General features: G+C 37.1%; 2 protein-coding genes and 1 pseudogene across 2 annotated transcripts; 1 reads left to right on the top strand and 2 right to left on the bottom strand.

The window, feature by feature from the left end:
* Positions 1–10182, top strand: part of LOC114688065 — a 51613-nt pseudogene extending 41431 nt beyond the window's left edge.
* Positions 10183–12163: 1981 nt separating this feature from the next.
* LOC114688058 (taste receptor type 2 member 102-like) lies at positions 12164–13150 on the bottom strand. The gene is given in 1 exon segment (XM_028862668.1): positions 12164–13150. A coding segment is annotated over 1 exon segment (987 nt).
* Positions 13151–18676: 5526 nt separating this feature from the next.
* On the bottom strand, positions 18677–19606 carry LOC114688059 (taste receptor type 2 member 124-like). Its single transcript, XM_028862669.1, has one exon. The coding sequence runs from the start codon at positions 19604–19606 to the stop codon at positions 18677–18679; it is 930 nt and encodes a 309-aa protein (XP_028718502.1).
* Positions 19607–27408: the final 7802 nt, after the last annotated feature.

The following is a 27408-nucleotide window of genomic DNA, read 5'->3' as shown; positions in this document are numbered from 1 at the left end:
GTTTGAACCAAGGCCACAAAAACTGGGCACAGCGGCACATGCCTCTGTTAACAGAAGTTGGAAGGAGGTAGCAGATAAGTCATAATTTTAATATCATCCTCAAGTATAAACAAATTCAAGGCCATTCTAGGACCCGTGAGACCCTCCCTCAAAAAAACAACAAAAAAAGCCCTATGTTTATCTGATTCATGAAGACTCAATTATTTATGTGAAAAACTCACAAAGATGATTTAATACTAGTAAACATGTTATTTGCTAAAGATTTCCTTGTTAGGATTCTTCATGAAATTCATGCAGTTTTTCTCATAGCCAAGCTATACTTCATCCAAGTATAGTATGTGCACTATAAAATTTTCTGAGTGAACGGAGGGCAGATGGGGATGAGAATATCAGCTTTCAGGGGAGAGTGGGGGAGTGCTGTGAAGAACTGCTGGGGTGGCATTTTGGTGTCAAAGCATAACCCAATTAGTCTTATCAATAAATACCAGGAATCAGATATCGGAGTAATAACCTGAAAGGATCAAAGGAGGCAAATGACTTCTTACCTCTCCATATCCTCTGACCAAAAGGGCAGAAATCCTGTCTCTGCTCCACCTTGTCACTTCTCTCCACCTCCTGGGTGCTGGAATTTTAGGCTTGAGCCTCCCAACTGCTGAGATTAAAGGTATGAGCCACAACTTTCCAGCATCCATGGCTAACTAGTGGCTAGCTCTGCCCTCTGATATCCAGGCAAGCTTTATTTGTCAGAACACACACACACACACAAAAATCACACATTTCCCCCTCTTGTCTAAATAAACAGTGAAGTTTTTAACTAACATAGAAAAATTATACACAATAAGTACAATAGTTATACACAAATATATAAAGGCAATAATTACATTAACAATGTCTAATCTATTAGCGTGTGACAAATTCAAAGAAAATATTGCATTATCTATCCTATCGTGGTGAGTACAAAGTATTGTGCCTAATTTACTTGCTATCCTAACTTTCATTACCAACCCAAAACTTTCTTTGTATGTCTCTCAACCTTATATACTTTATACCTATTTTGTGAGTTTATTTTCTGAGTCTGGTAACAAGAAAAACTATAACTATCTAGTCTTCAAATCCATCAGAGACCTGAGAATGATATAATATTACCAGAGTAAACAGGAAGTACAGAGCAAACCACTTCCAAAATTAAGAAATGACAGAAACAACTGGCTGCCTGGACAGTCACCCCAAATTTCTCCAAAATGTTGGGGTATCCATCTTCAGCCTAGAATATCTCATGGACTTCTCTGTGAAGCAGTATTTTTCAAGGACTGTCCTGCCATGTCTTGGCAAGGATTGGGAGTCACTTTTTTTTATATCTTGCTCGTTCAATTTGGACAGCATACTGTCAGCACCTGAGGCAAGGACACTTTCTTACGAAATAGATAACTTTTGCCACAAAAAAAGTAAACTCCACATGGAGATTTTTCTAGGCCCATCATTTTCTCTGAAGTGGATTGGTGCTGCCAGGGGTAGACATGTCTCATTGTCATAAAAAAGAACCTTATTTTATTAAAACTTTTTTTTTTTGAGACAGGGTTTCTCTGTGTAGCTTTGCGCCTTTCCTGGAGCTCACTTGGTAGCCCAGGCTGGCCTCGAACTCACAGAGATCCACCTGGCTCTGCCTCCTGAGTGCTGGGATTAAAGGCGTGTGCCACCACTGCCCGGCAAAACTTTTTAAAGTTCTTATTCTGTAGATCTCTGAAGTGTTTGAAGATCACTTGCATATCTAAATTATATCTTTGTTTGACCTTGAAAACATACCTAACCTGACTACAAGTTTGATTGTGATAAGTAACTAATTACTAAGCTGCATTTCCTTATTATCCTAAATAGTTTTTAATAATAACTTTCAAGGGCTAGAAATTTACATTACCTTGTTAGATGAGCTGTATTGATACAAGACCTTGAACAAGAATACGAATGTATATATGGTATGTTCTAACAAAAATAACCTTAAATTTGTATCAGTATATAAAAATCCATATCAATGTAAAATATTTAAAACTAGTAGTTGCTTTTTTGAATTAAAAATAGATTCAATAATCTACCTTTTTGTCCTATCATTTCTATAACATATATACAGTATAACAAAAATAACCTCAAATTTGTATCAATATAAAAAATCCATGCCAATGTAAAATATTTAAGGCTAGTAGTTGTGTTTTTGGTTTAAAAGTAGATTCAGTAATCTACCGTTTTATCTTATTTCTTTCTTTTTTTTTTTCATCACAGGCAATTTATTTTGTTCTATTCATTCACAGTTAATACAGAAAATACTTGGAAACATTTCCATATAATGTTTGACACAGAAATCATCAAATAGAAGTATACAATGTTGACAGGAGGCAGTACATTTATAAATTATAACCCCAAATATATTTATAAATTAGAAATGGAAAGATCTACAAATGAAATTATGAAGGTTCACCAAAGTCATTTAATCTGTCAGTTTCTCATTCATTTTTATGTCTTAATAATATTCTATTGTATGAATAGGCCACATTTTATTTCTCTCCAGTATTTGATGGCTATTTGAGTTGTTTTAACTTTTTTACTATTAGCAACACACTGCTGTAAACCTTCATGTACATGTTTCATAGGTGCACATTTTCAGTAGTTTGAGGATATATTCCTAAGGGTAGAATTGTTGAGTAACAGAATAACAATGTTTTGCATTTTGATCAACCACCAAACTGTTTTGCCAAAGTGGCACACCATTTTACAATCTCACCAAATCCTTGTTTTTAAGGCTCTGATTTTTGTACAAAAGCATTCAATCATTCTGTCAGACCAAACCAGGAAAAGTAAGCTATCGTTCAGAGCTGTTCTGTTCCATTTACTATGCAAAGCCATTCTTGGTGTTTGCAACTCTCAGCCCTTTTGAGTATTCTTGCAGTGTTCACCTTTTCCTCCACCACTTTTTTTTCTTCTTTTTTTCTGGTTTATTTCTATCTATTACAAATGTATAAAAAATCCTCCATCAACGCTGCTGATAGCAGCAGAACCTTGAGAAATATACCTTTGGTTTGCCTCAGAAAAGGAACACATATTGCACTGTAAAGTTTATAAAATTGGCGCAAAACATTGTGATAATGTTACAATACCAGTTTTAAGAGTTCAGTGACTAATGGGGAGCCGATGGGATACATGCATAACTGTGAAAGCGATCTCACTTAGCCAGCTGTACACGCAGACTGTAAATCTACATTCAGATCATTTCTGAACTAAGACTATCATCTCAGTTTATCTGTTGAGGTCAACCAGGAAACCCTAGAATATACCTTGATTTTTGCAAAAAAAACAAAATAGGGGGAGGGGTTTCTTCAGCATTTCAGTCCACGAGTAACAGTATCCTAACAGGCAAAGTGTTCTCTCACTGTCAACATAGAATGAACTGCTGCTAGAGGTCAACTTGGGCTTTAATTTGCATTAGCACTTACATGCATAGTAGTCCAAGTTGTTGACCTCATGACTTTAAAAAGTAACTCTAAAAAAGTAAAATGGCCCTTCTTGGAAGACTAAAGAAAGACATCCAGCCACAGTTGTAAAAAGTCTCATCAAAACAATATACCCTTTTATGAATTACGACTCAATTTAAAAAAAAAAGTAGCCCCAAATAAGAAGCAGCTCTGAAAAAGAAAATATAACTTAAGATATTTGAAAAAAACAAGGTGAATACAGGTTCAAAAGTAATTAAGATACATTTTCTTAAGGCTACCTAGAATTAGGCTTTAAAGAATTCTACCATTTCAAGTTTACCACTAGTTACTAGATACCTATTTACAAACAAGATGTTCACCTTTTTTGTTCCTTTATCAAGAGAAAAATCTACCTTCAGACTATGAGGGTGGTGATGGGGAGGGACTAGAAAACAAGATTTAAACAATCCCATGCAAATATCACATTTTTCAAATGGAAGAACTCCAAACTGCACTAGAAGTTCCAATCACTAAGACACTTTTCATTGACATGATTTAAGTACAACTACATGGCACCAAGGTTTAGGCCTAATATAGGCCTGACAACCAAGTCCTTGTTTTCTGGAAGAAAGGCCTCAAAAGTCCCACTCAATTCCACATAACAATACTTCAAAGATCAATTAGGTTTTCCTTTCCTTAATATTTTTGTTTTTGACTTCTAATCTTAAAGACTAGGTTAAAACTTAGCTCATTTCCCAGAAGGCATGCTTCCCTTTTCTCTATGAAAGAGTCCACCAAGACCTCTTCCTCAAAACCATCTAGCCCCCAGCCTCCAGCCTGTGCTTGTGATGCATCTTTCTCAACATCCTGAAAAGGTAATGTAGGTAAAATATGCTCATAAACATTAAAACTAGTTGTTAGAAAGACGTAACTAGCTTTATAATTTAAGTTTTAAAGCATAAATACTTGCAGCTTAATCTGCACTGACAATGATTGTCGAAGCCTAGAATTCAACATTTACAAATTCTCATTCACACACACAAAACACACTATTATCACACAACTTGTGTCTTGAGAGAATGTTCTGCTTTTTAAATTTTTGGCCTCCCAGACAATCCCAAGTTCAACCAACTTTTCCGAGTTCTGGTAGTTACCTGGACCACTGAGGCATTGCCACAAGACTTCTTCTCTTTTGAAACATCCTTTTTCTCTAGATATTAGGATAGCTACACCAGCTTGTTTCTTCTGTGGTGTATGTTGGTGTGGGATTATCTATTGCTTGATTTTTCATGGATGTGTTTAGCTTCTTTGGGTTGAATTTTCCCTTATAGTGCTTTCTGTAGGGCTGGGTTTGTAGACAGGTATTGATTAAATCTGGTTTTATCCTGGAATATTTTGTTTACTCCGCCTATGGTGATTAAGAGTTTTGCTGGGTATAATAATCTGGGTTGGCATCCGTGGTCTCTTAGTGTCTGCATAAGATTTGTCCATGATCTTCTAGCTTTCATAGTCTCTATTGAGTAGTCTGGTGTTATTCTGATGGGTTTACCTTTATATGTTACCTGGTCTTTATCCTTTGCAGCTCTTAATATTTTTTCTTTCTTCTGTGTGTTTAGTGTTTTGATTATTATGTGGCGAGGGGACTTTTTTTTGGATCCAGCCTATTCGGTGTTCTGTAAGCTTCTTGTATCTTCATAGGTATTTCTTTCTTTAGGTTAGGAAAGTTTTCTTCTATGATTTTGTTGAATATATTTTCTGTGCCTTTGAGTTGGTATTCTTCTCCTTCTTCTATCCCTATTATTCTTAGGTTTGGTCTTTTCATGGTGTCCCAAATTTCCTGGACGTTTTGTGTTATGACTTTTTTGTCTTTAGTGTTTTCTTTGACTGACGAATCTATTTTCTCTATCGTGTCTTCAGTGTCAGAGATTCTCTGTTCCATCTCTTGCAATCGGTTAGTTATGCTTGTTTCTGTAGTTCCTGTTTGTTTTGTCAGGATTTCTATTTCCAGCATTCCCTCAGCATGTGTTTTCTTTATTGTCTCAAATTCATTCTTCAGATCTCGGAATGTTTCTTTCATCTGTTTAATTGCTTTTTCTTGGCTTGATTTGATTTCTTCCCATTTTTTGTTCGTTTTTTCTTCCATTTCTTTGAGTTTTTTATTTCCTCTTTAATGGAGTTTTTCATTTCCTCTTTAAGGGAAGTTTTTATTTCCTCTTTAAGGAAAGTTTTTATTTCCTCTTTAAGGTAGTTTTTCATTTCCTCTTTAAGGAAAGTTTTTATTTCCTCATTGAGGGAATGTTTTATTTCTTCTTTAAGGGCCTCTATCATCTTCTTAAAGTCATTTTTAGGGTTGATTTCTTCTGTTTCTTCTGTCATGGTATGTTTAGGTCTTGCAGGTGTAGAATCACTAGGTTCTGATGTTGCCATATAGGTCTTTATGTTGTTGCCTGTATTTTTGCACTGGCGTCTACTCATCTTTTCCTCTGTGCGGTGCAGGCGGTGTCTGTGTCTGAGAGTGCCTCTCTTGTTCTAATTTTTAGTCTTGGTTTAGTAGGGGTTCTTGGTTAAATTGGTGCTATTGGGCTGTTTCTTCAGGGACAGCTGATTTCAGTCGGTGAATTATATACTTATGATTCTGGTGATCTGGTTTGGTGACTGGGTAGTGCCTTCTTCTGTGTTCCCAGGTCATGTTTTGTTCATTTGTCAACTTCTCAGCTGATCTTGTTTCTTCAGACTTCAAACTGTAGGCATCTGAATCCTCTCCCAGATGGGTTTCAGCTGAGCAGGGTAGTCTCACCAACACCTCCAAGTTGTTGGGTTTCACAGGATCAGCAGTTGGGCCCTGGGTTGTCCCCAGACAGAGTGTCCAGACTCGCCCCAGTTCTGACCCACGAAGATAGCCTCCACTCCAGGTGTTGGGGCTAGGGGTGTCCCTGCTCCAAGCTGCGTCCGCCCCTCTCCGTCCCCAGGCCTGTCCACCCCTGTGGCCCGCTGCCACAGGCCCACCTGCGTCCACTTGTCTCCACCGCCACTGGGCCTGTATGTTCCTGTCAGCTACCGCTGGGTCTGTCTGCCTCCTCGGGCAGCCAAGGGGCCTGTATGTCTCTGCCGGCTGCCACCGCGGGCCTACCTACCTCTTCTTGTCACTGCTGCCAGGCCCATCCACCTCTGCGAACTGCCACCGGGCCTGAATGTCTCTGCGGGTTTCCACTGGGCCCTTCCACCTCCGTGAGTCGCCGACCTGCGTCCGCCTGTCTCCGCAGCGTGGCCTGTCTACTTCTGTGGGCCGCAGCTGGGCCTGAATGTCTCTGTTGGCCGCCGCCGTCTGCTTCTCTCCACCGCAGGGCCTGTCCACCTCTGTGGACCGCCGCTGGGCCTGAATGTCTCCACCAGCTGCCGCCGGGCCTAAATGTCCCTGTTGGCCACTGCCGCTGGAATCGTCTACCTCTGCGGGCCGCTGCCACAGGCCTACCTGCGTCTGCTTGTCTCCACCATCTTCTCTTATTTCTTTATCTCCTCTTTTTCTTTTTAGAACAAGATCTCTGAGTCTAATCTCCTTTGTTCGGCTTTTTTCCTGATCACTACCAATAACAACTTGTAACCAAGCCTACTAAGTGATGACAAATATCCATAACCCACAGAACAACCAATAATCACAATCCTACCTCTTGGGGATATGAGTGTCAAATTCTTAAAATTACTTCCTGCTGTCTGGGGGTGATGGCATCTTTAGAGGACCCTGAAAAAACTGGAATAATTGTCAAGTCCTGGGAGACTTAGCTGTATCATTTGTTATGTCTCTGTGTAATAGGAAAGTTCAGGATTTGTCTCAAGTCCTGGCTACAGTAGTCTGTTAGGCTGGACCATCTAAGCTAGCTACCTTGAAATTGTCCTGAACAGTTTGTGTAGCACAAAGTCGATCTTTAGGTGATGTTTGTCAGTTTAGTGACTTTACTAAGTCCAGATGGAATTGTCTTTGTGGGGCCCCATCCTCCTTTTGGAGACTTCAAAAGTCAATGTTAGGCATGGACATGGTTCACTGCAGAAAACAAACATTTTAAATGTCATATGCAGCAGATCTGGGAGGGTTAAAAAAGGACCATAATTTATTATATACATCATGAGTACAAAAAATTAATCCTACTTACCTGAGAGAGATTCAAACCTAAAATCATGTATAGGAAGCTAGATGAAGCTTTTTTTCTAGAATTAGTCAATACCCTATATGACCATTAATATCATGGCAGAAAGTTATATATATATATATATATATATATATATATATATATATCAAAATTTATAAGATATACATATATATTTTATAAATTTTGATATAATATTATTCCTTAAGAAAAGTTTTTAAAGCCGGGCGGTGGTGGCGCACGCCTTTAATCCCAGCACGCGGGAGGCAGAGGCAGGCGGATCTCTGTGAGTTCGAGGCCAGCCTGGGCTACCAAGTGAGTCCCAGGAAAGGCGCAAAGCTACACAGAGAAACCCTGTCTCGAAAAACCAAAAAAAAAAAAAAAAAAAAAAAAAAAAAAAAAGAAAGAAAAAAAAAAGAAAAGTTTTTAAAAGTGCCTCCCTGTCTCCCGCTCGGAAGCATACATGCGAGGTCCTTCATCTATTCCCAGGAGCTAGATCAGAGGAAAGAATACGAGTAAGAATGTTCAGGTCTAGAAGTGGGCAATATCATGGACAGCTACACTTCTAGAAGGTTCTAGGTGGTGCACAAGTCCAGAGGCAGAGGGAGTAGGAATGAGCGAGCTAGGGACCGGGGTCACGAGGCTGTTGGGGGGAGGAGCCAGTGGCCGGGGAGGTTCTAGTCTGTTCTGCCTTGTGTCCCCTTCTACTTGGTCACGTTGAGCCGCCCCGGCCTGGCCTCGGGTCTCCACCGCTGCCCACCGCCTCCCGCCTCCTGACCATGGATCCCTGCTCATGAAGATTGTGTAAGCAGGATCCGAGTATCCTGCACACCGAGGAAATGCGTTTCCTGAGGGAGTGGGTGGAGAGCATGGGGAGCAAAGTACCACCTGCTACTCATAAAACTAAGTCAGAAGAAAATACCAAGGAAGAAAAAAGAGACACTAAGACAGGAAAACAAAGACGGATAAACTGTCAAGTGAGGAGAGTGATCTAGAAATTGACTGTGAGGGTGTAATTGAGCCAGACACTGATGCCCCTCAAGAGATGGGAGATGATAATGCAGAGATCACTGAGGAGATGATGGATCAAGCAAATGAAAAGAAGGGGGCTGCCATTCAGGCCCTAAACAATGGTGAGCTGCAGAAAGCCATTGACTTGTTCACTGATGCCATCAAGCTAAATCCTCGCTTGGCAATCCTATATGCCAAGGGAGTCAGTGTGTTCATCAAGTTGCAGAAGCCAAACGCTGCCATCCGAGACTGTGACAGAGCCATTGAAATAAACCCTGATTCAGCTCAGCCGTACAAATGGCGAGGGAAAGCACACAGACTTCTAGGTCACTGGAAAGAAGCAGCTCATGATCTTGCCCTTGCCTGTAAACTGGATTATGACGAGGATGCCAGTGCAATGCTGAAAGAGATTCAACCTCGGGCTCAAAAAATTGCTGAACATCGGAGAAAATAGGAGCGAAAGCGTGAAGAGCAAGAGATAAAAGAAAGGATAGAAAGGGTGAAGAAGGCTCGAGAAGAGCATCAGAGAGCCCAGAGGGAAGAAGAAGCCAGAAGACAGTCCGGAGCTCAATATGGCTCTTTTCCAGGTGGTTTTCCTGGGGGTATGCTTGGTAATTTCCCTGGAGGAATGCCTGGAATGGGCGCTGGCATACCTGGAATGGCAGGAATGCCTGGACTCAATGAAATCCTCAGTGATTCAGAGGTTCTTGCAGCCATGCAGGATCCAGAAGTCATGGTGGCTTTCCAGGATGTGGCCCAGAACCCAGGAAATATGTCAAAATATCAGAGCAACCCAAAGGTTATGAATCTCATCAGTAAATTGTCAGCCAAGTTTGGAGGTCAAGCGTAATGTTAAACAGAGCCCTTGCTGAATGAAGAGCTGCTTAGCTCACTTACTGGATGTTGCAATAATACAAACCAGTGTACCTCTGACCTCATCGGGAGAGCTAGGGTGCTTCGAAGATTATCCCTACCCTTCTGCATCAACTGCAGCTGAAGCATTTTACAGTGGTTTGCCATTAGGGTCTTCATTCAGATAATGTTTTCCTACTAGGAAGTACAAACCTGAAACACTTTTCAACCTTAAACATATTTTTAAAAAATTTAGGGGGTGTTAATTCCTACATTTTTCTTTACTAATCTTTTTGGGTTTTTCTTTTGAATTACTGGGCAAGGAAGCTGAATATGGTCGACTTACTGCTCTCATGAATGGAAATAAAGATTTGTTAGTGGGAAGCAAATAAAACCCATTTAAGTTGATTGAGTTGGACATATGGTTACTGAAGCATCTTGATTTGTCTTTTTTTTAATGTTTTATTTCAAAATGATCTATTTCAGTGAATCTCTTGGGACCACCAATATTTGAATCTGACTTGGATAGGACTGAAGTGTTGGACAGAGCAGCAGCAAGTCCTAGGTTTTATTTGACCTTGTGTAAGCTCCATTGAAATCTTACACTGTGCTGCAGCAGCGATCTTTGTTTGTAATATTTTAAGTGTTACAGTGGAGTTAGAATGTCTAGTTCTGCCATTGTCACTGTTTCAAATAAATGTTCCATAGCATTCCCACATCGTGGAGAAAGAGTGCTTTCTGTGTTTCTGCCAAAAATGACCTTTCCTATAAGAGAATACCCGTCTGCTTGTCCTTCTCTTATAATCTTCTTGAGCTAAGATAGTGTTTTTTCACTAACATCATCAGTTCTATCATTCACAGCGTAATTGTGGAAGCATATTTATTGCTAGTTTAATTTCATATATGGTACATATGGTAATTGTAAGGCCATACCTGTAACAGCTGTGGTATCGTACTTGGACATGGGGTTGCTTGTTTAAATATTAAAATTCTACACTTGTGAACTCCTATCATATCAAAAGACATTGGAAGGAGGGATTCACTTTGGTTTTAGGTATGCTTATGAAATTGAGAAACAATTGCGAATTTAGAGTTCATGTTGAAGTATACATCTTTATATTTTGAAGAGTTTAAATTGTTTACGTATGATGAAAGATTCATTTGTCCTATTTAGCTCTTAAGTACTGTGATGTATTTAATGCCTGTTTTCTCTCCTTCCTTCTGCTGCAAAGATGAAGAAAAATGATATGCAGAGTGCATATTTAAATTAGCACATATCTGAAATCATATGTTTGTGCAGGTTTAACTGCTTCATACAGCAGACACAGATGCATCTTGTTACATGTAAGAAAAAGCTGTATTTGAACAGAGCATGCATTTAAAGTCCTTGAGAGACATTCATCCCATAATTGTTGTGGATATCACTCTATATAAATAAAACACTGATGGCCAGTGACCAGACAAGAAGTATAGTCGGGACAAGGAGAGAGGATAATTGGAGAAACAGGAAAAAGGAGGGAGAGACACTGCAGCCACTGCCAGGACAAGCAACATGTAAAGATGCCAGTAAGCCACCAGCCATGTGGCAAGGTATAGATTTATAAAAATGGGTTAATTTAAGATAAAAGAACAGTTAACAAGAAGCCTGCCACAGCCATACAGTTTATAAGTAATATAAGCATCTGAGTGATTACTTTATACGTGGATTGTGGGACTGCGGGGCTTAGTGGAACCTGGAGAGAAGCCCTCCAGCAACACATAATCTTAAATTTGAAGTTTGCACAGTGTTCTTTTTGTTCAAGTGTGTTCTTTCATAAAATTTCCATGGTGTGCTGTGCTTTCCTGAAGATCAGTTTCTTTTGTAGTCTGACTATACATGACCTAATTATATTCTAATATTGCAAATACTACCATAAATGGGTGAAATTGCTCTTCTGATAACTGTCCTTTGCTTTTAGACTTCTGAGTTCCATAGATTAAAAAAAATACAGTCTTCTTTTTTTTCATAAAGACTCAGTATCATTTCTACACCAGAAGTATTCTTTGGTTTTTTTTTTTTCACTAAAGATACTATAAGAAAAATACTATAAGAAGATAGAGGGGTTTTCTGCTTAAAGATATGTGGTTAATATTCCTTAGGTTCTAAAATAAAAAAAAAATGGTTTAAAACTGGAAAAAAAAGAAAAGGAAAAGCTTTTAAAAGTCCAAATAAAACCAAAGGATCATGAGATTAGTAGCAATAGAATAGTCCTTTAATTTTGGTTCTATGTCGTGTAGTTCTTCTGTCATAAGACAGAGATTTTGGACTTTCTTTTCAACAAGCATGCTAGGATTTAGAGAAGGAGAGAGCCACACCCTAATTCCAAAACCAGCTTTAATTTTTAATTGAACTGGGACTATAAAAAGACCATTTGTGTTATGTGTCTGTAGAGCATAGCAGAAATCAACATTTGGGAAGATTTATAAAATCTTATCCTGTTGGAAATGTGATATACCAATAGGGCAATTTACTCCATTTCTTGGGACATTTTCTCCAGACAATTCATCCTTTTTCCTCAGATGTCTCATTTGTCCAATGGTCTTCAGATTCCTTAGCTGGATACTTTCATTTTGAAGATAGGAATAAATGTCCTCAGACTGCCTCCTCATAGACTTCTTTAATATCTAGAACACATGACAGTATGTTGTCTCAATACCTTATGTAGTTGGGGTATTCTGTCCTTTCAGCCTATATCCCAAATGCCTCAGCATCAAAAGAAAAGTCTGCTTTAATTTACAGTTTCCGAGAATCAAGATTAATGAATGTATTGAAGGATACATGAGTGCAGTAATCATACAAATAATGGGAACCAGTTCACTGTGATGTTTCTCAGTAATCCATGCTATCAGAAGGGACAGAAAGTAAGTAGCATAAAGCAGGAGAAAGGAAACTATAATTTTCATGGCATTCCTGTGGGCTTTGGTACTGGGGTCTCCATGTCCTCTGGAATTGAGCTGCATCTTCTGGAGATGTTTCCACAAGGAGAATATTAGCAGGAGAAAGGATACCAAAGCCAAAGAAAATGGTATTACAGAGAACATAGTCATGTTGAATAAGGTCAGCTCTGAAAACAGAGGAAATCCCAAGGAATTCACAGTTGTATTTCCTCCATAATGATGGAAACTCTCTTCAAGAATGATGCCAGCTTTCATCAGATTTACAAGCAAGAAGGCCAAGCTTCCCAGCAGCACCCCCACAATCAGTTGATTAAGTCTCCATTTCAAGTAGAGAAAGATCCGCCAGGAGAAGTTAGCTATTCTGAGTAAATAAAAAATGCTGAGGGCTGTGGCAAGCCAGAGGCTGAAGTGGCTGGAAAGCATCCAGCTATAATAAAGAATTTGTAATTCTATTCCAATCATAAATAAAGATGGATCACATATAATGTTAAACCAAATATATATTTCCCAGATAACAGTAATTCTTGAAATTGCCAATGTAAGAAGTATTTTATCCATTGAGGAAAGCTTTTGTTTAGTGACACAGACAAGGAAGTTTGACAGCACAATGAATCCATTGCTCAGATTCCCAAAAATGAACTCTGCCACTATTACTATAGTGGCAAAGCTATGCAGGACAGGTTCCATGTTCAGAGAAAGCAGGATGTGTAACAGCACTACTCACCATGTGCTAACCAAGTGCCCCATTTGTGGTCCAATGTTCAGTTAAATTCTTTCTTCCCTTTGTCCTGCTCCTTCTGAAATCTCTGGCTATACAGCAAGCTGAACATTTCCTGTTTGTCATTTAATCTGCACATTGTTCTTGTTATTTTTTTAAAGTTCTATTCAGAAAAGAAGGCAAACTCATATTTGCTGATATGCAAATCAAGATATATTCTTTTACACTGTTTTGCACTTTCACCTTGTTCTAGCTTAAGGGAATTTGTTTGGGCTCCCTGAGTTCTAATCTAAGTTCATGGGTTACAGTGTTACAATATGAAGCTTAATGAAGTCTTCTGCTCTACAGCCTTGCTAATGAGGACTTAGGGAAAATGCAGAGACTGGTTTGTGTTCTTTCATAAGACTGTAGTTTTCCCTGGAGTTCAGGCTTCATGGTTTTATCACAGAGTGGAAGATGGCAACCAAAGAAAGAGATATTCATGTGAAGAGTCAATTCTCTCTCTCTCTCTCTCTCTCTCTCTCTCTCTCTCTCTCTCTCTCTCTCTCGCTCGCTCGCTCTCGCTCGCTCTCGCTCTCGCTCTCTCAAAAGAATCAGCAAAAATCTGGAAATATATAGTCTTAATAAAAATGGCTAATTTGATATTCATTTTAACAAAATACTTGCAATACTATTTTATCTTGACTATAGAAAATGTGTAGCTTCATTGCTTTATGAGGAAAATACTTCATTTCATAAACACATGATTCATGATTTTAAAAGCTCTATGTTTTATTAGTCATATACATTTGATCAGGTGATTTACAGAGCATTAAGATATTTACCATTAATATAATTACATCATCTTTACTATCCCTTTTCCATAGTCATAGTCATATACATCAAGGAAGTTAAAATCCAGGTGCAGGAAGGTTAGTTATTTGGGATTGGGGAGGTAGAAGAGATAGTCTAAGTAATAGGGTAGGAGAGTATTCATCAGTAAGTGGGTCTTGTTTATCAACCTCCAACCTCTCAAAGCTCAGGAAACTTCATAAAAGAGGGATGGATGAAGAGAGAGCTGTGAGATGCCAATACCTAGACATAATATGGATGTTGTATGCATCAACTCACAGAAGTTGCAGTTGCCTGCACAAGATCTCCACAAGATCAAGCTAGTCAAAACTCTAGCACAGGTGGGGTAGAGAATCTGAATTCCCATTTATATTAGAAGAGTTTTGTAAGTTGATGTCCATCAAAGTAGGTGAGTCAGCTTCCTTTGGAGACATGGGCATTAGAAGGTTTTCTATGCCTTATCAGACTACAATTTATTTATGTGTGTATGGGTACCACTAACTGGATGTTGGGAATTATTAATAACAAAAATGTATAAGTAAAATATGAAGTTGGGAAGGAAATATTGTGGAGTGCACTAGGGGAAGTTGATGGGAGGTAGTGATGCATCAATATGATCAGTATACACAGTATAAATGTATGATACTTTCAAAGAGTAAAAAGGTTTTAAATAAACAAATAAAATTATAATAAAGTAAAAAAAACTATAAAAATTGGTTTATATATTGTATAGTGATATGTATTTAAAAATTGTTTAGATTTACTTATTTTCTTCTATAGGTTTAAATGTTTTGGCTGAGTGTCTGTATGTATACCACATGCATGACTGTTGCCTGAAGCAGTCAAAAGAGAGCATTGTATCCTCTGGAATTGGAGCTACAAGTGGTTATACACCACAATATGACACTGGGAATTGAACCTGGGTCCCCTGTAAGAGCAGCAAGTACTTTTAACTGCTGAAACCCTACTCCAGCCCCTGATGTGTGTGTATGTATACATAAATTGTGTTTGAAATAAACTGAATTACTTAAGATTTTAACATATTATTTACAATCATAGATTTTTCTATGCACTGTGTAGATTTTATATATTTGAATGCAACATGGACCAGTGAAGACTTTTTCACATTTCTTGCACTTATTATGTCAAGCTTTAATGTTTATCATCCTATGTCTTTGAAATTTTGGGAAGGGGATTTGGACTGGGTATGAATGTTTTTTTTAAACTTCTGTTTTTTACATTCATTGTACTTGTTCTTCATAGAATAAGACCTTCTATGAACTCAAAGTAACTACTTTATTTTTATATTTATGGATGTTTCTCCTGTTTATATTCTTTTAAGTCTTAGGAAAGAACTAGGATTATTAGGGGCTGAGATGTGGCTTGTAAGCAGCATAAAAGTTATGATAAAAAACTTGAGTCTGTGCGGCATGGTGGTACAAACCTTTAATGTCAGCACTTGGGAGGCAGAAGTGGGCAGGTCTTTGTGAGTTCAAGGCCAGCAGCATCTACAAAATCAAGTTCCTGGACAGCTAGGGCTGTTACACAGATAAATCCTGTGTAGAAAAACCAAAAAGCAAAAACAAACAAATAAAAAAAGAGTAAAGACTTGAGACTTAATACTAGCATTCTAGTTACTGTAGGGTTATGAGAAAAGCATTTCTGAGAATTCTGCTATCCCTCTTAAATTTACACATTGTTCTGTGAAATTTTACATCAATTATATGCTGTGGGCATATCATGTTGCTTCCAAATGAGCTGAAGCCCTTAGGGAATTCCCAGTTTGCCTTGAACTAAAACAAGTTCCAAGGAAAAACTGTGTGTCACCTTACACCCTTCTGTGGCCAGAAGACTATCGGACAAACCACATAAGCAGAAATAACACAATGCTTCATTTAACCAAAATGAAATGTGAGGTCTTGTTATTGAAGCAAATGTGCAATATACTAATTTGATCGTCATTTTGTTCAGGTTTTTCTATGTGTGATGCTGGAATATTAAATTAGTAATAATTGATAAATTATAGTAATTATAGCTAAAATAAATAATAATTATAATAAATAATTATGACATAATAATCATAAGATAACTATAATATATTAATAAATAATAATTAATGAAACATTGAATTAATATTTTAATTCTTCCTTAACAGCAACCAAGAAAAATAATAGTTAACTGCTTATAAACAAAATGAGAGTTAACAGTTATTAAACTAACACATGATACCATATATTTGAGGATTTTCTCACACCATAGTAAAACATTTTATTTGGATGATATTAGCAGTACATTCTACTTCATTTATTTTCAATTAAGCTCAGAAAAAAATGAATATTTTGTGATTAGGAAAAATTTCAGGGATTTCAGAAGCATGGATTTCATTTGGTTTTGGAAGAGCTAATTTCTTTCTCAAAATCAAATAATGTTTGATTATCAGAGATAAGTAAAAACTGGATACAATCATCTCTATAATGTGGCTGGCAATCTCATATTGAGAATGACTGGATTACATTTAGATAAATATCCAGCTATAAGTGGTTGTAGCCAATATCGAGGATAGTGAGTTGCCTGCTCTCACACAAAGCTAAAAGGAATCAAATGAACATACTGCACTTCTTAAGGACTGACACTTCAGGGAAAATAAAATGCCAGCAAAGTTAGTTCCTTTATATGCATTTAAGTAAATTAAAATGAAGATCAGACCTGAAGAATCTCTGGTCGAGGATAGTGAATACTAATAAGTTTTATTTATAATGGCCAATGGTTAAAACCATTCATAGGTCATCAGAAGGTAAAGTGACTTATTTTAAATGTACTATTTATTACAGTTGTGGAATACCACTTACCAGTACCACCCAGGAACAGCAACAACAATATAATCAGAGAAAAAAATTATTTTGCTATATTCATTATGTGCTAATAGTGTTCATTTTAAAAATGCTTGTTGTAAATTGTGCATTTATGCAGATGCATAACATAATTAAATAGAAAGGCCATAGTTTTAAATTAATTATATTAACCTTTTTTTATTTGTTGAAAGCAGCCAACAGATTGAAAGCAACTGTGAAAAAAACAAACATAAATGTTGGAAGTAACACATGGGTAAGGTTTTTTTTTTAGTTCTTCTCTTATACAATACATCCTGACTACAGTTTCCTCTCCCTCCACTCCTTCCAGTACCCAATACACACACCTCCTCTCTACAACACACCTCCTCTTTACTGCACACGTCCCCTCTCCCCTGCATCTTCTCCTCCTCTGTTGCCCTTCAGAAAAAAGCAAGACTCCCAGGGATATCAGCTGAACACACCATAACAAGTTACAATAAGACTTGCCACAAACCCTCATATCAGGTCTTGGTAAGGCAACCCAGTAGGAGGAAGAGTCCCAAGAGCAGACAAAAGATTCTGAGATACCCCAGTTCCACTATCAGGAGTTCTACAAAAACACCAAGCTAACAACCATAACATATGTGCAGAGGACCTAGCAAAGACCCATGCAGGCTCCATGATTGAAATGATTGTAGTTTGCAGGGCTATTCTGAATCAATAGAGGTCAGTAAAATAACTACTATCATTGCAAACTCTAGGATAAGATTGACCAATGAGAAAGTTTCTCATGCCTTCCCCATGACATATTTAATGTGACCATTTGTTAGGGACAGATACCAAACAAAGAGAGTGAGACAGAATTCAATAGGAAAGAAGTAGAGAATTCAAATTTACATTGCTCTTGGTTTAAATTATCCAAAGAGGAACATCTTTTAACTTTATTGCAGTACATCCATAATTTTTAATCATTTTATACACTATAATTATCAGTAAAAGGAACAAATAAAAACTTCTCTATTTCAGTTCTAAATAACTGCACTTAATGTCCTTAATTCAACTAAACACAGCTTCATAATCTAATAAAATAATTACATCAAGTGCACCCCACAATGTGTAATATAAAATTGGTTACTTACAGCCAAAAGGTTTGATGTCCACAAGTACCATGTAAATAAGTAATTGTAGCTATTTCTAAATGATAAGGCTACTAATCAATGATTTCCTCAAAAAGGTTTCAAATTGTTGATAATACAGAAATATTCATCATAAATTTTTAATGTTTTTAGGTAAGACAAAATTGTATATATACTTTGAAAAAAACTGTGGTTATGATGCAAGAAAATGGAGTAAAATGCCCTTGAATTGTGGGCTGAAATAAAACTTTCTTCCTAAAGTTGCTTTACTTAGGACATTTTGTTACAGCAACAGTAAGATTAAGTAAAACAGGTAAGTAAGCAAATTCTACTACTTTGAGTACAGTATATATACTATTACAGCCTATATACTTGCTAGGTAGGGGCTATATGCTTTAAAATAAGATGTATTTCTAGCAACCAGAAGCAAGATTCCATAACATAGATTTGTAAGCAGATACCTGTTTCCCAGCACTTCGGTCAGACTGATTTAGTTTTCTCCCATTATCACTTACTCCTTTTTAGGGGATTTGTCTCTAGGCAAGATGGTTATACAGGAACTCTGTTCTGACTTGCATAAACTTCCAGTGACTCTTGACTAACAATTTCTCAAATATTATGCAAATAATTCTGTGAGCCTTAGTCAGTGATATAGACTAACTAATAATAAACTGTTTATGGCAAAAGAAAAAAGTTCTTGAACTATTGCCTCATAGATTTGCTTGTTCTTTACAGCAAAGCATGTTGTTTGGATGCTTTAAGTAGTTGGGATATTCTGTCCTTTCAGCCTACATCCCAAATGCCTCAGTATCAAAAGAAAAGTCTGCTTTAATTTAGAGTTTCCTAGAATCAAGATTAATGAGTGAGTTGACGGATACATGAGTCCAGTTATCATACAAATAATGTGAACCAGTTCACTACGATGTTTCTCAGAAATCCATGCTATCAGAAGGGACAGAAAGTAAGTAGCATAAAGCAGGAGAAAGGAGACTATAATTTTCATGGCATTCCTGTGGGCCTTGGTACTGGGGTCTCCATGTCCTCTGGAATTGAGCTGCATCTTCTGGAGATGTTTCCACAAGGAGAATATTAGCAGGAGAAAGGATACCAAAGCCAAAGAAAATGGTATTACAGAGAACATAGTCATGTTGAATAAGATCAACTCTGAAAGTAATGTGAAATCTCTCTCCATGGAATTCACAGTTGTGTTTCTTCCATATTGATTCAACTTCTCTTCAAGAGTGATGCTCATTTGCATCAGATTTGCAAGCAAGAAGGCCAAGCTTCCCAGCAGCACCCCCACAATCAGTTGATTAACTCTCCATTTCAAGTAGAGAAAGATCTGCCAGGAGAAGTTAGCTATTCTGAGTAAATAAAAGATGCTGAGGGCTGTGGCAAGCCAGAGACTGAAGTGGCTAGATAGTATACAGCAGAACACAAGTATTTTTAATTCTTCTCTGGTAATAAATGAAATTGATTGGGTTTTAACCCAAATAAATATTGTTTCCCAGAGGAGAGTAACTCTGGAAATTGCCAAGATAATGAGGATTTGATCAACTGGGGAAAGCTCTCTCTTGTTGATCCAGTCAATGCAGTTGTTCAGCACTATCAATCCATTGCTCAGATTCCCCAGAATGAACTCTGCAACTACTGCAGTGGTGGAGATGCTGTGGAGGACAGGCCCCATGTTCAAACAGAGAAAACTCAAAGTCTACTAGCATTGCTCCTCATGTACGGGTTAAATGCCTGGTGTATGGTCCAATGTGGAGCTAAAATCTTTCTCCTCTTTGTCCTGCTCCTTCTCCAACCTCTGATTTTTAAGGCACGACAATCATGTCCCATTTGACATTTAATTTGCACACATTCTTGTGAAATATTTTTCTGCAGTTTTCTGCTGAGTCCTAGCTAAAGTTTTTATATGTTTGCCGTGGGCTAAAATATTCACCAGATGACTTAGAAACCAAGGACAGCTCACATTTCCTAATGTGCAAATCAAGAAAGATTCTTTCCCACTCTTTTGCATATCTGGCCCTTTTCCAATTTAGGAAATTTGGTTGTGCCAACTTGAGTTCTGAAGTACAAATGTTACAAAATTCTTATTCAACAAATATGAAGTTAAAAAAGGGTTTTGTGCTCAAGATTCTTTTGAGCCACTGAAGACTTAAAAGTCATGTGGTGACAGGTCTGTGTTTTTCCACAAAACTTCAATTTCCACTGGAGCTCAGGCCCCAGTTTTACCACACTAAGGGTGGAATCTGGCTTCAAATAAAGAAAGAGGGATTCATAGTAAATAGTCAATTTCTCTCTCTGCCTCAGAAGAAAAGCAGAAAGCAGAATTCAAAAATACGGACCAAAGTCATGTTAATAAAATACTTTAAATACTGTTTTAACCTTGACTGATATATCATTATTTCACCTGATGGGAAAAATTTTCATTTAATAAATTATCAATTTATGGATTAATAAGCTTTGCATTTTATTAATCACTCAAACTTTGTCAGGTGGTATACAAAACACTTGGACATTTATAATTAATTTTTAAATTTGATTTATAGTTTAACATAGTTATGTTGTTTCCAATGCCAGGAGACAAAGTCCCTTTTCTGCATTCTTATATATCATTATCATGGAAGTTGAAAGTCCGATACAAAAGGGAATGATGGGGTTGGAGAGCAGAAAGTGGTTGCCTAACTAGCTGAATAGGTGAGCTTCAGATGTCAGCAGCCATGAGGAGCAGGGGGATGGGAAGAGAAGGCATCAGAAAAGAATCTAGGCCATGAGTGAAGTAACTGGGATTCTCAAAGATATTTGCAAGTGTCAGGTGCTAACACTTCAGAAAGCAATTCTCAAAATGCTTGTAAGTGCTTAATTCAAACAGGACGGAGCAAGAATTCATGGCCCTAAACTGTCCCAAAAACCTAACAAACAAACTGAAGACAAGGAATTCAACTAGTTGTGTCTTTTATATCCAGTTAACAAGAGCTAAAAGGAAAACTTGTGGTAGTTGTAAGGATTATTTCCTTAATTACGTCACTAGCCTACGATGGCATCCCAGCCTAAAAAGCAGGCGTGCCCTCTGTGCCCTCTCCCTTTTCCGTATCGCCTCTCCTTCTGTATTTTCTCTCCTCTGTGAGGTCTCTCTATCTACCTATCTACCTATCTATCTATCTACCTACCTACTTATCTATCTATCTATCTATCTATCTATCTATCTATCTATCTACCTATCTACCTATCTATCTATCTCTCCCTCTCTTTCTCTCCCTCTCTCCCAATAAAGCTCTAGAAATGTAATCATGGCTCGTGATTCTTCCCCGACCACGGCATCCAGTGGTCTCTTCTGGCATGGCCAGCACAGGCGGCAGCCAGCCATGAGCACCTCCACTTAGCCAAGAGTAGTGAATGTGGGTAACTCTCCTATCTCAAACAAACTTAAATTTGGGCCAAAATAGGACAGACTTTAACTGATAATAACTTAAAACAGATAGTAATGGAATATTGTTAGTTGTTTGTTTCTTTGGCTGGACTGAAAAGGTACAGAAGTTTCTAACCCCTAGGCTCACACCACAGAACAGAATACATAGTGTTTATTCCCACCTCACTAAAAGCCTTAATGGACGCAGACTCCAGGTGTTCTTTTCATTGTTCTCTCTGTTCTGCCCACCTTCAACCTTCTACATGTATTTTCTCTTTTCACTTTACTAAATCCTCTCTTACTATTATTTCTTTTTTGCCTTGTTCTTTCTACATTTGTGGGTATGGTGTTCTAGATGTGGTCCCCCTAACCTTAGGTTGCCCTACTTAAAGACCAAGACGGTCATCTACTTCTCTAGTAACTTTCTTGCTTTCTGGTGTAGAAAGCAGAAAGCAAACAGGCACTGCAGTAGAACCCAATGAGCAAGCACGTATCCCATTGAGGGGACAATTATTTTTCCCATTTCCCAAACTCATCTTCAGCTGTGTCATGTCTTCCCTGTTCTATTAGAGTGATTTCCTTTAGGTTGTAAAGTGGGAGTTCCTCTTTAAATCAGGATCTTTCCTTAAAGAAAGCCACAATCTTGTATGCACATGAGAGGCACATAGTGTAACCACCTACCAGTTCCACTTATAAAGTCTGGATCAACCACCTGTGCCACTCCAGCCAGAGAATGCTGTCATATTGATATTCATGCTCCCATAATGGTGTCTGAGGTATCCCCTTTCCATCTCTCTTCTCAACCCAAGACTCTTCTCATGATAGTTCTATATCCACTTAGGTAAAAATAAATGTTCTACACTAAATTTTTAGCATTATATATTTACAACTTCTGAATAATTAAATATTGGAGCTTTTAATTTTATTCTCATAGACCTGAAAATAAGTATTTTATATCTTTTGATTCTAGGAGCAAATGAGAGTTTTCTATTATAAGTAGAAAAAAAATAGTGATATTCCCTAGAGCTTAATGGCACTCAGAATCTGTACACACTGGTCACCTAAGGGACAGCACAGACTTTATATATTAGGAAATACCACTGACACTAGAGTTTGTGGCATAATGAGTGCTATGAGTTAAGGGATGAGAGGCTGTGTTACAGTTTGAGCTACACATTGTTCATGGTCCCAGAAGGATTCTATAAGTAAAAACTTTGGGAGGATAAACCAGAACAATGAGAGTGGTTTCCTATAAACATGGAAGTACACAGAAACTTTTCTCAATGTCTGAATGACAATAAAGAAGACAATGATACGAATGGGGTTGTATGAAAAATTTAAGTATTTCCAACTCTTTCTTTTCCTTGGATTGAGGATGTATGACAAGTGCTTTGATTTTCTTACTCTCATTCACTTAAGATTTACTTAACACCCTGGTAAATTTTAGTGTATTTCCTAAGATTTTGTGTGCTAATTATACACAGAGAATAATTTTCTTGCACTGACAAACAAGTCCATGAAATAATAATAGACATATCAATGTATCTGTGAGTGTGTATGTTGTGTATTTGTAAAAATAAAAATTGAAGACTATGTAAAATGTAATGTAAAATGGACAAAGGGGTATATAAGTGGTGGAGGGAGGAAAGACAAGGGAGAAGTAATGTAATTATATTTTAATTTAAAAAATGTGTCAGCAGTAGCATTACTACACTATTGCCCCTACAGACAATGCATCTTACATTACCTTTCAATAAGAATGATGTTTATCACAGCAGAATAAGATATTTTCTGTAGATTGTTAGTGGACCCTTTTATGAATTAAGGGTCTCCTCAGTTATACTTTAATTTTTTCTTGATACAGCACTAAGTTACTTCAAATCTTAATAATATTCTTACAGTAAATAGAACTTTCAATGTTGGGAAAAAACCTTGTTGGCTATGATGTACAACCCTTTATAGCATTTCTGGATTCAGTATGCCAATAATGCATTATAAGTTTGTTTATAAGGAATATTGGCAGTCAAATTTGTTGAAATAGGGCTCTGCTATGTAGCCCACACAGCATATATCTTACAATGTTGTCCAGGTGGTCCTCTAATTCTTGATCTTTTTACCTCTAGTGCTGACATTATAGGAATGTTCCAACAAGCCTAGCTACATTTAATAATCTTCTTGTTCATCAGAAGTTGATTTTATGAGTCTATTATCTTATGAATAAAACCACTAATGTAAATCCCTAGTCCATGGGATGGACTCTGATGCCTGGTATTGTAATCTTGGTAAAAACAACTCTGTCTTGGGAGATCATAGTCCTAAGGTAGAACCTACTATTGTTCTTTTAATAAATGGTCATGATGTCAAATTGTCTTCTGAGTGTTTATGTTTACATCTAGAAACCTAGTTGCTCTTAACCTTGATCAGAGAAACTTCTTTTCACAATTGGACAGCAATTAATAGAGATTTATATAAGTGTTTGAGGTGCTAATAATAGGAGACTTAGCCATAAATTCGACATCTTTATTGAATTTTCCAGACCAATGCTTAGGGAACATTCTGGAAGAGAAGGCAGAAAGACTGTAAGAGCTGAGGCTATGGAAAAGTGCTCTGAACGGCTGCCTTCTGGACATGACATGACTGTTGCACTCATTTCCATACATATATATTCTTAAGTATAACCTACTCAGTCCATGCAATGTTGCTTATAAGGATGTTTTCAGGGCTGACCATTTGGTACTAGAAAACCATTTAGTGTACTCTTCTCTAAGGAAGACCACCTCCTCTGTTCCCAGTTCTCCTCAGTTGCCTGTAGTTCTTTGTGTAGACTTGAGGCCTCATGGGGTTTTCCTCATCTACTTTGTCATGTCCATTGGTATTCTTGTTCAGCTCGTATTTGGGCAGTCATGTTGGTCAGACTTATCGCTGTAGATTCTGACATTATCAGAAGACACAATCTCACAGTCAATTCTCTGAGACTCCAGCTCTTACAGTCTTTCTGCCCACTTTTTCACAATGTTTCCTGAGCCTTAGGTGTGGTAGTATTTTGTAAATATATCCATTGGGACAAAATAACAACATATATACCTAAGATGTGATACAAACAAAAATCCTACCTACCCCAAAAGTCTTCCAAGAGATATAAATCCATTGTGTATAAGTCTATTTGAGGACTTAGAAGACACTAGCAGCATGGTGCTGTGGTTGAGCATGTTCCTCAAGAAATTTGCATAGAGAAGCTGCCATGGAGCCTGTCTAAAGGCTAAAAAAATTTGATTGACCTATCTTTCCATTTTCAGTTGCAAACATGTGCTGACATAATTTTTATTTTTTAGTGTCGATTATTTATTTCTAATAGTAACTATATTTGTTTCTCTTGGTTCTTAAATTTTATGAAGAATCCTTTGATTTTTTTTTACCTCAACCCCATTAACCCGTGTGTGTGTGTGTGTGTGTGTGTGTGTGTGTGTGTGTGTAAAGAGAGAGAGGATAGTTCTGTGTCATTAGTTCCTTCATTTGTAGTTAAGAGTTAGTTCTTAATATCTATGGTTTCTATGCCTGCTGATTCAAGCTACTGCAGACTGAAGATAATAGAAATAAATTAGTTTTGAGTTTTGTTCCTAATGAACATTATAATTTTGTGTTCATATTTCTATACAGTACAAGTAATGAATATTTGTATAACATCCTATTGTAATAGGTATTATACATATCCAGAAATATGACTATATGCAAACTCAATCCAAGTCACTGAAGCATTCACAAGTGCTTATGTGTACAGAGAGAAGTGAATCCAGTTCTTACAGGTCATGAGCATGAGGCTTCATGACCATGATAAAGCTGGGTACCACTGCATCCGTGTTCTAATGTTCCTAGAATTTTTACTCCCCAGATGTGAGTCCTTGAATAAGATTCATAATCTTATTTCCCTTCTGTAATATGAATTGCTAAACAGACTTATTAGTTAAAAAAAAAACTTGGAGCCAGATATTGGGGTATAAGCTGAGAGATAACAGAAATAGAACAATCCAGTCACAAGTTCTTAGCACTGGGAAATCCTCAGCCCAAGAGAGCTACTTCCTGTGTACTCTCACCTTTATAAACCTTTCTGTACCCTGCCATCTCAGTTCCTCTCTACATCTAGCTACATCACTTTCTCTTTATGCCCAGCTCTATCACTTCCTGTCTATCTGTACAGACCTCCAGACCTCTATGGTTAACTAGTGCTGGGATTAAAGGCATGTGCCACCATGTCTGGCTCTGTTCCCAGTGTGGCCTTGAACTCATAGATATCCAGATGAATCTCTGCCTCCAGAAGGCTAGGATTAAAGGCGTGTGCTACCACTACCTGACCTCTATGGTTAATACAGTGACTGGCTTTGTCATCTGATCCTCAGGCAAGCTTCATTTGTTATAGCACAAATGAAATATCACCACATTTCACCATTTTTGTCTAAAATCAAAAGATTTATCACTAATATAAGAAAAACTGTATACAATATATACAGACAATAAATATATCAACAATTTCTAGTCCATTTGCATTTGACAAATTCAGTGAAAAATATTCCATTATCTATTCTATTTTGGTGAGTCCAAAATGTACTGAATTCACTTTCTATCCTAACTTCTATTACCAACCACAAACAAGATTTTAATGTCTTTCAAATTTATACGCTTTGTACCGTTTTAGTGAGTTTTTCCTGAATTTGTAAACAAGGAAAACTGTAACTATAACTATCTAATTTTCAACTCCCTCAGAGACCCAAGAAGGAAATAATATTAACTAGTTAAACAGGAAGTGCAAACAAATGACTTCCAAAAAAATGTGAGGAATGACAGAAACAGCTGGCTGCCTAGACAGTTACCTTATGTTTCTCTGCAATGTTGGGGCATCCATTTTCGGCCTACAGGCCTAGAATTTCTGACAGACTCATTTGTGAAGCAGGATTTTCTAAAGGGATTTCCTACCTTGCCTTGGCAAGGATCAGCAGTCTTTTCTTTGTGTCCTGCTTGTCCATTTTGGACATCATACTGTCTGCAGTTGAGGCAAGGGCATTTTCTTGCCCAGTGGCTAACTTTTGCAACAATGAAAGTAAACTTCATAAAGAGTTTCTTTGGTGTCCATCATCATCTCTGAAGTAGAGTGGTGCTGCTAGGAGCAGACATGTCTCATTGTCATAAAGAAAGAAAAATAATCTATGTTATTAAAACATTTTAAATGCCATATTCTATAGATTTCTGAAGTGTTTGATGATGACCTATCTAAAATATATCTCTGTTTGACCTTGAAAATATACCTAATATGACTATAAGTTCTATTGTAATGACTAACTATTAATTTTCATTTTTTTATATCCTAATTAGTTGATAATAATAACTTTCAAGGACTAGCAAATTGCATTATATTGTTAAATGAACTGTATAGGTGCAATACCTTGAACAATATGTACAATACTTTCTAACAAAATCAATCTCAAATTTGTGTCAATATACATAATTTGTATGCAATATACAGAAGTCCATTCCAATGTAAAATATTTAAAATTAGTAGTTGCCTTTTAAAAGTAGTTTCAACAATCTACCTTTTATCTTAATGTATTTATATCCTCTTTTTTCTTTTCAGAGTAGATTCAATCATCTACCCTTTATCCATCATTTCTGTATCTTTTTTAGAATAGTTTCAATAATCTATCTCTTATCTATGTCCTTTTTTTCCTTCTTTTTTCCCAAACAAAAATTCTCAATCTAATTCCTTTGTTGAGCTTTTTTTCCTGACCATTATCAATTAACAACTCATAACTAACTGATTTTTGAACTGAATTATAAGGACTTTGAACCACTTTACTTATGTTTTCTGATTTGTAACCTGCCTTTCCTTGTTTGCTTGCATCTGTATAAAATGTAGGGGCTCAAGATATTGGTATTTCCTGTACAATGTGAGGCAGAATCTAATTAGCTCTGTTTATAAGTTTAATTCTATCACTTTTGGAATATTTGTTGTTAATCTTCCCAAAAAAATTACTGGAAGCTCTTTCCCAAAGTTCACTTTCTGCCCATAATTTGTTAATTTCATC

The sequence above is a fragment of the Peromyscus leucopus genome, chromosome 3 (genome assembly GCF_004664715.2).
Source record: "Peromyscus leucopus breed LL Stock chromosome 3, UCI_PerLeu_2.1, whole genome shotgun sequence".
Taxonomy (NCBI): Eukaryota; Metazoa; Chordata; class Mammalia; order Rodentia; family Cricetidae; genus Peromyscus; species Peromyscus leucopus.
This window is presented reverse-complemented; position numbering and strand designations above follow the sequence as displayed.